The following is a 13340-nucleotide window of genomic DNA, read 5'->3' on the forward strand; positions in this document are numbered from 1 at the left end:
TCCTAGGGCTAACGCTTGCCGTGTCTACTGGTCACCGGCGAACACACTTTGGCAGCCCAGTACAATATGGCGCCGGTCGACCGGGCAACCCGGGTGCGAGAGTATGCGTTTGGTTAGTCTGGGTGCGAGGCTATCGTGTTCTGGTCTATATTGTCACGTGTAACCGAAAAATACTGCCGATGTTTAATGGGGACAGCTGGCTTTTGAAAAACAACACCGATGGGACCAGGCTATCGAATGGGCCGGGGTTAGCACGCACACTTTCTTCTTGGCCTTCCTGTCTCTTTTTTTGCACTGTCCCCACTATTGCAGGTGGCATTTCCCCCCTTCCTCTAAAAGAGAATTGACTCGATGGTTAAGAAACCATGTAAAGGAAACAAAAACGTTTTCAAGGCAGATGCTGGCGCAATGAACACAGTGACCGCCACAGGAAAGACACAACTGCAGAGAGGTGAAGCATGATGCGCAGAGTCTAAAGAAACAGAAATAACCGCATTAGCTGCACATATGAGCGCAAATATAAAAAAAAAGGATAAATGAAGAAAAAATAATCAGGAAAGCACAACATATGGCTTTATGCGGACAACGTGGACGATGTCAGGACTAGGTTGTTGTCTGCGCCGTGTGTGAGATGCACTGTCCGGAAGGACTTCGTAGTTCACGTCACTAATGCAGTGCAGCACTTTGTATGGGCCAAAATTCTGGCTGAGCAACTTTTCACTAAGGCCACAACGTCGAACAGGAGTCTACACCCACACTTGGTTGCCGGGGTTGTAGCATACTTGTCTGTGGCGGACGTTATAATGCCATGCATCTGTGTGTTGCTGCTGACCAATGTGAAGCCGCGCAAGCTGGCGAGCTTCCTCAGCGCACTGGGCAAATTCTTCAGCATCAGTAGTTAGGCGCTTGTCATCTTGACATGGTAGCATAGTGTCCAGCATCGTCTGAACTTCGCGGCTGTAAACGAGACGAAATGGTGTAAAGTGCGTTGTTTCTTGTACAGCGATATCATGCACGAAGGTCACGTAAGGCAAGCTCTGATTCCATGTTTTGTGCTGGATGTCGATGTACATAGAAATGATGTCTGTGATGGTCTTATTTCAGCATTCCGTAAGTCTGTTGGACTGCACATAGTAAGCAGTAGTCTTTCGATGCCTAGTGTTGCTCAACTGAAAAATTTAGTCCATGAGCTGAGCTGTGAACGCCATCCCTCAGTCTGCGATTACAGTGGACGGGGCACCATGACGCAAGACAATGTGGTGCATGAAGAACTGCACTACCTCAGAAGCTGTGGCTCACGGTAGTGCGTCTGTCTTGGCATAGCGGGTTAAATAGTCAGTCGCGACAATCACCCACTTGTTGCCGTTGGCTGACAAAGGAAAAGGCCCAAGAATGTCCAAGCCGACTTGGTCGAATGGCTTATGAGGTGGCTTGATGGGTTGCAATAACTCGGTGGCCTTCATGGGTGGTCATTTCGCCACTGACATTCACGGCAGCCTTTAATGTACTGTTTGATGCTTGCCGAAAGCCAGGGCCAGTAATACATCTCGCATACTCTGGCAAGCGTCCGTGAGGAGCCTAAGTGGCCAGATGTGGGCTCATCATGGCAACTGAAAAGAATGTCGTCCCGCAAGTCTTTTGGAACCACCAGGCAGTAGGCTCGGTCATTTGAACAGGTGTTTTTCTTGTAAAGCATGTTCTCTCGCAGACACCGCATCGCAGGGGGCACGCCACCGCATCGCAACTCGTCATGCTGACGCCCTTTTTTCATCTGCTGCAGGCAATCTTGATATGGGGCGCTGCCACTTCACGCTCCAACGCCGAAAGCTCAGGCTTTTTTGGGCCACACGACCTCAACGAAATCGTTTGGCTGCCAGCTGGCGACGACTACATCGACAACGACCATATCGACCTGCATCCGCTGCTTCCAGCAATGGACCAGTCTGTCATCTGGCAACTGGCACAAGCGCGGGAATCCGGCACCTACATAAGCCGCTGTACCACTGGAGTCATTTGGGGCACGCCACCACATCGCAACTCGTCATGTAGACGCCCTTTTTTCATCTGCTGCAGGCAATCTTGATATGGGGCCCCGCCACTTCACGCTCCAACGCCGAAAGCTCAGGCTTTTTTGGGCCACACGACCTCAACGAAATCGCTTGGCTGCCAGCTGGCGACGACTACATCGGCAACGACCACATCGACCTGCATCCGCTGCTTCCAGCGGTGGACCAGTCTGTCATCTGGCAACCTGGCACAAGCGCGGGAATCCGGCACCTACATAAGCCGCTGTACCACTGGAGTCATTTGGGGCACGCAACCGCATCGCAACTCGTCATGCAGACGCCCTTTTTTCATCTGCTACAGGTTAGTTATCTTCCCTATGCCACGTACTGTCGCTCTAGCAACCCATTTTTGCTAGCGGTGTCGTGCCCCAAAGACGCCATCGAGTGTTGCCAAAGGATGCTGTGTATCGCTTGGTTGGCTCAACGCCCACCTTATTTCTCTTCTTCTTGTTTTGTCTGGTGATGTCGAACTAAACCCAGGCCCTAACGGAAACGATGCTCCGCCGTCTTTGGAAACAATTTACCAAGCCATATCTCGTATTGAATCCGCTCAGAGCACCGTACTTGCTGAGCTTGCCTTGATCCAGTCCGCACAAATGAACATTGAAGACTCGGTGCATCGTCTTTCAGCGCGCGTCGAAATACTCGAAAAAACTATCAAAACACACCCAGAAAAAGCAGCTGCATCCGTAACAAACACCGACTTGGCCCAGCTTGCTTCAGACGTTAAAGCACTGACAAACAAGTGCGACGACGCTGAAAACCGCTTGCGACGCACAAACATATTGTTCCTCGGACTTAGGACGAACTCGGCGAAAGCTGGGACCAGTCTGAGGCCCACATTACTTCCTTCTGTTCCGAACACCTAGGTATTTCAATTGGTAGCCAAGATATTGAACGTGCACACCGCCTAGGTCGTTTCCAGTTGGGTAAAAACCGCCCAATAATAGTTAAGCTTGCACACTTCAAAGATAAATCAAGAATTCTTGTTGCAGGACAGAAACTTAAAGAAACCCCATTCTCAGTTCGTGAGGATTACTCGGCTAAAGTTCGGCTAGCCCGGAAAAAGCTTTTTTCTTATGGACAACAAACTAACGCTTCATTTAAGATCCGCTTTGATAAGTTGGTTATCGGCAGAAAACTTTTCACTTACAACGCCGAAACAGATGCCGTTGTAGAACTTCATTCATAGCGGTTAACGCGGGTGCCGTGCGACACTTCCCTGCCGCAGGTCCAGCTGTCAGAATGCCTGCGCACAGCTAAAACTAACAAAATTTCTGTGCTACTGACAAATATAAGAAGCTACCTGCCAAAAAAAGAAACAGTTGAGGCCGTCCTCGAAGACCATAGAACTGACATCGCTTTATTTACTGAATCTTGGCTAACACCTGATATTAACGATTCAGAATTGCTCCACAGCAACCGGTCCTTTCATATCTACAGGCGACATCGAGTAGATCGCCGGGGAGGCGGCATTCTTGCTCTTGTGAATTCAACTTATTCATCCACTTTACTCGAGATAAGCAGCCACAGCGAAATAATGTGTCTGAAAATTTGCCTTCCCTCTTGTACCAATATACTAATTGTATGTTATCGAGCACCTGACGCGGATCATTCTTTTATTACGGACCTTCACTCTGTAGTTCAAGACTTGCAAACCCGATTTCCTCATGCCAATCTAATACTTTGCGGTGATTTTAACTACCCAGACATCGACTGGGAGGCTCTTACTGCGTCATCTCTCCAATCTAAAGATTTCCTTGAAATGGTCCTCACTTCAAACCTTTCCCAAGCAGTAAACAAGCCAACACGAGGCTCAAATATCCTTGACCTCATTCTTGTTTCCAGTCCTGAGCTAATCCAGTCCTTTTCATGTTGCAGTGGGCTGAGTGACCACAATCTCTTGTTCTTTAACCTGATGATTGAAGTCTCCCCCCGTCAACCGTCCATCAAATACATCCGTGATTACAGTAAGGTTGACTTTGCGAGCATAAACTCCGACCTCGAACACTTTTTCACCTCCTTTCAAGCGTCCATGGCTACCAGATCCATGAACGAAAATTGGTGTCTTTTTAAGCACAAAATCTTATCGCTCATAGATGCCTACGTCCCACTCATCTGGATTCGCGGGGATTCCACAAAGCCATGGTATTCTAACTCGCTGCGTAAGATATCACGAAAAAAGAAGCGCCTCTTCCGTAATGCCAATAACTCCGGATCACCTGTAAAATGGGAAAAATACTTCGGCATCCTTCGCGAATACACTAGATTATTGCGGTCATCCAAAAGAAAATTCTAGAGTCACGATCTTCTAGAAATATTGCGTGTTAACCCCAAGAAATTTTGCAATTTGCTACAGCCCAACAAAAACAGCTCCTATAACATATCTTTAAAAAAAACAAGACGGCACAGACGTTCCGCTTTGCGAGCGATCAGACGCGATGAATTCCTACTTCACCTCAGTTTTCACCCACGAGCCAGCGGATAAGAGCATTATTTTACCGAGCCTAAATTTTATTCCAATGCCACCCGTAACCATCACATCTGAGGGAATTTCAAAGCTCATTGATAACCTCAAGCCATCCACTTCACCCGGACCTGATAACATTCCTGCTAAAATACTTAAAAGGCACGAAACATTTCACAAGCCAAATCGTGCAACTCATCTTCACCCAGTCCCTCAATACCAGCCAAATTCCGGATGACTGGAAATCAAGCAAGGTTGTGCCAATTTTTAAGAGCGGCGACCGTGCTAACCCCTCTAATTATCGTCCCATTTCACTAACATGCATCTCATGTAAGCTCTTCGAACATATACTCTACTCCCATATTGCTAATCACCTCGATCACAATTCTTTCTTCTTCCCCAAGCAGCATGGTATCAGGGCAGGCTTCTCGTGCGAAACCCAACTTTTCGAATTTACAACCGATCTTCACCTTAATTTAGATTCTTCATTCCAAACAGACATCATCTACTTAGATTTTTCAAAAGCATTTGACCGCGTTCCTCACCAACGTCTATTGTGTAAACTTGCATGCTTATCACTCGACCCTCTTATCTTATCCTGGATTCGCTGCTTTTTAACTAACCGCTCACAGTTCACAGTCATCGCCAGCCATGCGTCTAAAACTACTGACGTTATCTCTGGAGTTCCCCAGGGTTCCGTCCTTGCTCCGCTTCTCTTCCTAATTTTCATCAACGACCTGCCATCTGGGATTTCGTCATCCGTCCGTCTTTTTGCGGACGATTGCGTCATTTATCGCCGCGTCTCCGATAATACCGACCAGGAATCATTATAAGACGACCTAAACAAAATCCAGAGATGGTGTTCTGACTGGCTTATGCAGCTTAATATTTCAAAATGTAAATGCATGCACATTTCACGTAAACTTTCCACTACCCTTTTCCCGTACTCGCTGAACTCCACGGCGCTATCAGTAACAAACTCATACAGGTACCTAGGAGTCGAAATAACTAACAAGCTAATTTGGGTGGACCATATCACGAAACTCTGTGCTAACACTTCCAGAACACTTGGTTTCATCCGAAGATCTCTGGCTATGTCCCCTCCATCCATCAGGCAACTAGCATACGAAACATACGTCCGCTCTAAAATGGAGTATGCCTCAGCCATATGGAACCCTCACCAGGTTTACTTGATTCAGTCGCTCGAAGCCATTCATAAACAGGCAGCCCGTTTCATAACTTCCCACTACTCACCTTGGCACAGCGTTACTGACATGAAATTGACTCTCGGACTCGAACCCCTAGCACTCCGCCGGAAAATGGCAATGCTCTGTCTTTTTCATAAATTATACTTTACCTTCCTGCACTGCGCGAGAACTTATTACATGCTCCGATACGCTCATCTCACCGTTTGTTTAACTCCCTTAGTATACAGTGTTTGCATGGTTCTTCCAACGCCTTCAACAAATCCTTCCTCCCCATAATAAAAGAATGGAACAATCTTCCCGAAGCCGTGGTTTTAGAGTCAAATCCCTCCAAATTTAGACAGTTATTGTACTATCAGACCATTTCAACCCAAAATAGCCACTTTTCCTCACGTTTCCTCTCCCAGCAATCCGTCTTGCTTTTGTCATCGCCTATTTTTCCTTTTCTCCTTTTTTGCCACTTATGTTTAGCATGTTCCACATATATGTGTACACTTTTCTTTTAATTTATTGCTACTCAGTTTGAGATATTTTCATTGTTCTGTTTATACCTGATGTTTTCTACAGTTTATTATTTATATTTCTGTTGCCTTTGTTTGCATTTTTTTTTTCTTTTGAGGTGATGTATGGCACTTTCACATCGCTGTTTCCCCCCCCTTATGTAATGTCCCCGAAGGGACTCTTAAGGGAACAATAAACGATGATGATGACAGAAGGACATCAATACGCAACATAGGTGGCGTGGAATGGCTGTTGGCCGGCCCTCTAAGTGGTCGATGTTAAGTAGAATTTCAGTGTTGTCACGCTGCCATCTTATCAAGTCCGATGCAGTAATAGCGCCCAGGAAGCTGTCATCGTCCTCTGACTCTCGACTGATGGATTCGGAATTGTCTGTAATCAGGAGCATGAATTGTCTGTAATCAACAAAGGTAATGTGCATTTACCTGCGCATTGCACGGTTTGCCTGGAAGGCAGATGCCAGCCACTACTGCATGAGGTATTTGGCAGGAGTGGTGATAGGTTAGCAAGAAAACTTTTGGAGGCGTATCACATAAAAGAGAGAGGCACGAGTTGTATTAGTGATACATGTGTTTTTCTGTTTGAAAACGAGTTACAACTGTTAAAAATGTCACTGTAATTGCTCTAGGCAACACTGATGTACGCATGTTCATTCTCTCTGCCTTGCTGTAAGAATAAAATCAGTTGAAGTTCAGTGCTCAATCTGTCGTTTCGTACTCTCCCTCCCAAATCTTTATTTTTCCTTTTTTGGCGCAACAATGTATCCATTACCTTTTCTTTATGTTAGGATTGATGCCCAAGGCTGGCACGAGGGGCATGCTAAGCTCGCGAGAACCATCAGTCGATAGTGCTGCCATGTATTGGTTGTCGAGACAATCAGCGGTGGCAAGGCAAATACCTTGCGGTAGAATTTGCTTTGCCAATCCAAAGTTACAGATAGACATGCGAGTGCGGTTCGCAGCAATAGTAAGTATACTGTGAGGCATGGTAACGTCATACCGTATTGGAATGTTGGGCAGAGGAGTGACGATATACTCGCCATCAGGAACTGGTGGGAAGGATAACAGTTCAATGTAGGCTATTGACTTTGGCGGCAGGCGAAGAAAGCCGGTGGGGCGTAAGCGGCAGTGGGGTGCGTCAGAAGGTTCTGCAAGCATCGGCAACTCAAGGCGAAGGGTACTGGAAGAGCAGTCAATAAGAGCAGAATGCGCGGAGAGAAAATCGAGGCCGAGAATGAGGTCGTGGGGACAATGAGCAATTACGTTGAAGAGGACAGGAGTGTGGCGGCCGGCGATGCTGACATGTGCCGTACACATGCCGATGATAGGCACAGTACCGCCATCCGCAACGCGGACGACGTGTGCCGACGCTGGGGTGAGGAGCTTGTTCAGTCGTCATCGGAAGGCAGCACTCATAATAGAAAGATGTGCTCCTGTATCGATGAGTGCCGTGACAGGATAGCCGTCAACATCAAAAAGGTTTCAGTTCGTAGGTAACGGGAGCAGAGGATTTGAGGGCAGGGTCGACAATGCAGCTTCACCTCCAGAAGCTGCAGTGCCTAGTTTTCCAACTGGATCCAGGAGGCGATAGGTGGCGAAGAGAAGCGACGGGGTTGGGGCGAACGAGACTGATGGCATCGAGGTGCGGGCGAGCGGCTGTAGCGAAAGTTCAGAGCAGGAGCATCAGCGGCAGTGGGTTCATGGCGGGTGGTATAGGGAACAGAAGGTCCAAAGGTGCGGGAATAAACGGCGGTGTATGTCCGAGGAGGTGGTGGCCATCGGTTGCAGCAGTGACAAGCGACGTGGCCGATGCGACTGCAGTGGAAGCAGATTGACCTGTCATCAGGGGTACGCTTCGGAGTTCCGTGGTGAGGACGGGGATCGTTAACCTCTACCAGAATGTTACGTGTGGAAAGACACAGACAAAAGGGGCTATTTACAGTCTATTTACACTGGAGCCAGGCAGCCAGGCTGACGCTGGCTCGCGCCAAGGGCACCGACCAACTTTGCCATTCTTGCAGCGGCTCGTCTCTTGAGCATCGCTCGATGATATCGTAATAATATACAGCCTGCCATCAGGCGCTCGAACACGGTCTAATGTGTACACCAAGTGGTGTCAGACCGTGTAACGGAGCTGACATCTCTTTGGAATTGCTTGTCTCGTGCCTATTTTAGGTGTTGTTTTTGGATGCCAGTTTTTGTCAGAGTAGCGACTTGTTAGGCCTAAGGATTTTTAGAGCTTCCTGTCACAGGCGGAGGGACACAACCTGGTGGACTGTGCCTCTGAGGTATTGCATATGCTTCCCTCAGTCTAGTCATATAGCCTTGTACGAATTGTAATTACCTGTTCAACTCAAGAAAGTGACCTCGGTTCACACGAACTTAGCATCTGAGTGGCCACTTGAGATTTTACTAGCCAAATTAAACATCGTTCACATAGGCCAATTAAACATTGTACGCAAGGGTACGCATAAATATTTTTTTACATGCGTTTTTCTTTTCTTCTTTGTAATTTCGAGTGTCTATTCTTTCCTGAACAAGAATATGGGTGCAGTGGCATAGCTAGGTTGTCTGGCACCCGGGGCCCATAAGTCTTCTGTCACCCCCCCCCCCCCCCCCCCCCCCGAGTGTAGTCGAGGGAGGCGAGGATATCGACAATTTCCGGGTGTCTTCAGACGTATATGGCACCCCCACCACTCCCCACTGGCCCCTTGCACCCGGGGCCCACGCCCCCCCCCCCCCTCCCCCCGTTGCTACGCCACTGTATGGGGGACTCAGTTGGGTCATTGAGACAATTTATGGGTTGAGGGGAGATGGAGCATTTTCGAAACTTTGATGATGACCAGCGACACCCCCTGCTATCGCTCTCCCCCATCCACTTTTTTTTTTACTAAACTGCAAAGTCTGACTGCTTTCAGAAAAAAAAATGAGGGAGGGGAGGAAAGTGGCAGTTAATTTGCACTCATTTATAGGGATATCTTCTTTGTTTGGGCACAACCAACAAGCCATCTTACAGCCAAGTCAGTAGCCTGGAATGATTTGGTTGTGTCCCTTTCTCTAGGGAGATAATTTCATCCTTGTTTGGAGGCTAGAATATGAAAAGTGACAATATTACGAACACGAGGAGGTTCGTTAAGAAAATGGGACATGAAAGAACAGACCGGACATGGGGCTCTGCCACTGTCTTATTTCTTAAGTACACAAATTAGCACAATTGCATTGTTTTACTTTTGTTTGTAGTTGCTTTTAGCAAATCATCACTGTTATGTTCGTGCTGACTCAAAATGAGTTTGCTGTACTGGAACATTTGTTAACGTTGTCACTTCACTGGTGAGAGTTGTTCATTTTAGTTGGATTTGATGCATGTTGCAAACACTGTTTTAGGTTCCTCCAGGCACTGTCAAGTACTGTATGGTGACAGATGGTATATATAGCGAAAAAGTTAAGCAGTGCAATATATTTGGACAATCACCAGCCATACTTGCTGCTATTGTTATCATGCTTAGAAATTTTATTCTTCTCGTTCATCTTTTCAGCTAGTGCTTCTGTATGCGCACTATCACTGCCTCAGGACATTAATCTTGTCACTGCAATAAACACTATTATAAGTAGTCAGTGTTGTGTTCTGTCGGCTCTTTCATGTCCTCTTTTGTCGTGAGACCATTGATAAGTCAAGCTAGTACAGTGAACTGTCGCGAACAATGACATCTTTTTGGAAAATTGTACAGATTGTTAAACTTTTGTGGCCACCTGTGCCTAGATCCTGTGTGCACTGTGCAGGTGAGTTCATGAAACGACTACGATGACATTACCCTACAAGGTGTGTGTAGATTTACTCCAAAGCAGGCTGACTGCATGCTGCATTACCTGAACCTTTGGCGGATTGTTAACACCTTTTTCTTCCACATTGGCCTCTCATTTATTCATATGGTGGTGTAGATTAATAATAAACAACTTGAATATTTGCAATGTTGAGCATGTCTAATCAACTATTTGTGCATCCCTTAAGGACTACTGGTTGTGTCCTTGACACATGAAAGTAACTACATTCAGTACGGTCTCTTTACCTAGGAGGCTTCCCAGGATGCATCCTCTACACAGGGCTCGTCTGACCTCTTTGAGCTATGGTCACCGAAAGTGGTGAGGCCGCCAGCATACCAGGGTGAGGGTATATTGCCTTCTTGTGTTGTCTAGCAGCTTGCTGATGACTCGGTCTCTGTGCGCACTTTTAGAAGAAGAGCAGATGGGCTGTCGCAAAGCTGCTTATCCATCACATGCTCCAACTGAGTCCCTCCAAATCAGCCTACCAAAAGTGTCCGTACTCCTGGAGACAGACACAGGGCAAGGGAAAGTGCCCACCTTGTTTTTGCAAGCTTCACTGAAGGCTGACATACATGACTGGTCTAGAAAGGTGCTTCTCATTATCCAAGCATTTACTGCTTGCACTACTCCGTCGTGCATGCTGAGTCTTGTGCTTACCCAACAGAGACTTACTGTTTCTGCAGGTGTACTTGACAGCAGATATGAAGCTTGAAGTCCTGTACTACAGTGAAGAACGCAGCACTTGGGAGCCACTGATCGAGCCTGTAATGGAGTGTGAGAATAGCTATCGCCCTTGGGAACTGGTAATCAAGGTGAGTGGGTGAATGCTTGTGTGGCTTTTTAGGCCTGCAAGGCTCTACATATTGTGCAGACACTAATGCATTCTGTGCCACATTGCCACTGGTGTTAATGATGTAATGCTGAAATACTGCATCACGTCATACCACAGTCGAACCCGGGTATATCAAAGTAGTGCCTATATCGTACATATTTGCACTAGCACACTGTTATTCACTTGCACAAAACTGGACGAGGCATACACCACACAGAGCATGATGTTTATATATACAGGATGTCCCACGTAACTTGTGCCTAAACTTAAAAATATGCAAGTGCCACATAGCTGGACAGAGCCTAGGTAATGTTGTTTGCCGTTGCTTGGAGCAAGTCAGAATATTATTTATATTTTGACTAATTGCATAATTAGTTACTGTATGTAATCGCATAATGAATGCACTTTATTTTGCAAAAAAAAAAAGAAGCAAATTTCAGGAGTGCGTTTATTATGCATGGTAGATTTTATGGGAACTTTTTCACAACAGCAAAAATTGAAAAGTAAGACAGTAATGATTTTAAAAATGCATTAGATAACTTCACTGTAAAAATACACATGTATATTTGCAAACCGTAAAAGCATTACTATTGCACTTCGCTCTGCAACAAAACAACCAGACTTGTCGTGCAGGTTGCTGGCCATTTTATCCATATTGTGCTTCCATATCTGCTTGTCCTTGCAGCCGCTTCCGGCCATTTCCCGTTAAAGCACTGATTTTTGGCATGTGTTGTTTTGACGAGCACACTGTGTGTGGCCGTCCTGCTGATGGACATGTCGGTTTATCGGTGTCTGATTAGCATTTCCATTTTGTGAGCAGATAAACTCTCTCCCGCCACAGGCGCATAACTAAAGTTGGGGCCCATCCCACACAGCGAAACCAGACAGGTTGCAAAGCGAGCCAATTCGACACTACGCCCGCCTATGCCGACCATGTGATGGCCACACCTTTGTTACTTGCACTCTCTCGTGCGCTGCACCCAGCCACATATCTATGCGCGCTATCTTTCTATTGTGTAAGGGTATAAAGTTCATAAACTGCAGTAAAGTTACTGTTGCAGGGAGCCAGTTGCGATTTTTTTCTATCTTGAGCCTGCAGAGGTGCCTGTGCATCAGCACTGGCGGCAAGTATGTGCTAAGAACAGGCTGAGCGTTATCGCAGTCTCTTTTTCCGTCAGCTCTTAAGTGAGCGTGACAAAACGTAGCCTGTTCTTACTGCATGCCTGCTGCCAGTGTTCTCTTGTCACAGCTTTGCCACCAGCTTCTCAGTCATCAAACCCACCACTCCTGCTTATGTGTACGATGTTTAATTTGGCTAGTAAAATCTCAAGTGGTTCAAACTCAGATGCTAAGTTTATGTGAATCAAGATCACTTTCTTGAGTTGAACGAGTAAAAACAATTCGTGCAAGGCTATGTGACTAGACTGAGGGAAGCATATGCGACACCTCGGAGGCACAGTCCACCAGGTTGTGTCCCTCCACGTGTGACAGGAAGCTCTGAAAATCCTTAGGCCTAACAAGCCGCTACTCTGACAACAACTGGCATCCAAAAACAACACCTAAAATGGGCACGAGACAAGCAATTTCAAGGAGATATCATCTCCTTGACGCAGTCTGACACCACTTGGTGCACACATTAGACTGTGTCCGAGCACCTGGTGCCAGGCTATACAGTCGCCGACCGTTTATTCGGACCTCACAGGGACTGCGGAAATGTCCGAATAAACAGGTGTCCGAAAAAGCAGATTAAGAAAAAAAAAATGAAATCCTTTCTTTCCACGCACTTATTCGGGCTCAGCAGCAGGCTTGAAGAAATCTTGAATGCGCCATTGCATGCTGTTCCATTTACGCGCAATCAGATAAGCCTGAATCTCGGAGAGGGTCGTACGGTCACTATAGGTGGCTGAAAGCACAGTCACTGCTTGTACACGCTCCGCATGTGATGGCAGCATAGCACATGGTGCGTCATCTTCCGACTCGGAGTCATTGTCCGGCGGTGCAGCAGAAACCTGGTGAATGATCTCACCGTCATTGAGTTCTGCACAAGTCAGTACAGCAGTGTCAGCACCTGTGAAACTGTCAAATGAGACGGTGTCCAGAATCGCAATGCAACCACTGCATAGGTCTCGGCAGAACATTTTTGGCTTCAGTAGGGAGCACATCGGAAGGCGACAAATCTTACGCCTCCCGGCACCCGCTTGCCAGCATTCCCCAGCGCAGTCTGCGTGGGTACTGTCGGCGCCATTAGACACTTGACATGATGTTTCCGTATGCCACGTTGGATTTCCGCAACCTCGACACAGCACACAAAGCAAACACCACCACGCCGTCACGCCGACACCGGTCACACAAATGAAAAACGTGGCCTACTCGCAGCGTCTTGCATGAAGAAACAAATCAACTGGTGGATTGTCTTGACATGGCTTACTA

The 13340-nt window shown here is 46.9% G+C and overlaps 1 protein-coding gene across 3 annotated transcripts in view; it reads left to right on the forward strand.

Moving 5' to 3' along the window:
* LOC142586048 (intermembrane lipid transfer protein VPS13A-like) overlaps positions 1-13340 on the forward strand; it is a 935034-nt gene that overhangs the window by 364557 nt on the left and 557137 nt on the right. For all 3 annotated transcript variants that reach the window (XM_075697293.1, XM_075697294.1, XM_075697295.1), the window contains 3 exons: positions 10328-10418; positions 10489-10667; positions 10762-10890. In XM_075697293.1, coding sequence (XP_075553408.1) covers positions 10328-10418; positions 10489-10667; positions 10762-10890 — 399 coding nt within the window. The remainder of the gene's footprint in view (positions 1-10327; positions 10419-10488; positions 10668-10761; positions 10891-13340) is intronic.

This window comes from Dermacentor variabilis, chromosome 6 (assembly GCF_050947875.1).
Source record: "Dermacentor variabilis isolate Ectoservices chromosome 6, ASM5094787v1, whole genome shotgun sequence".
NCBI classification, from domain to species: Eukaryota; Metazoa; Arthropoda; class Arachnida; order Ixodida; family Ixodidae; genus Dermacentor; species Dermacentor variabilis.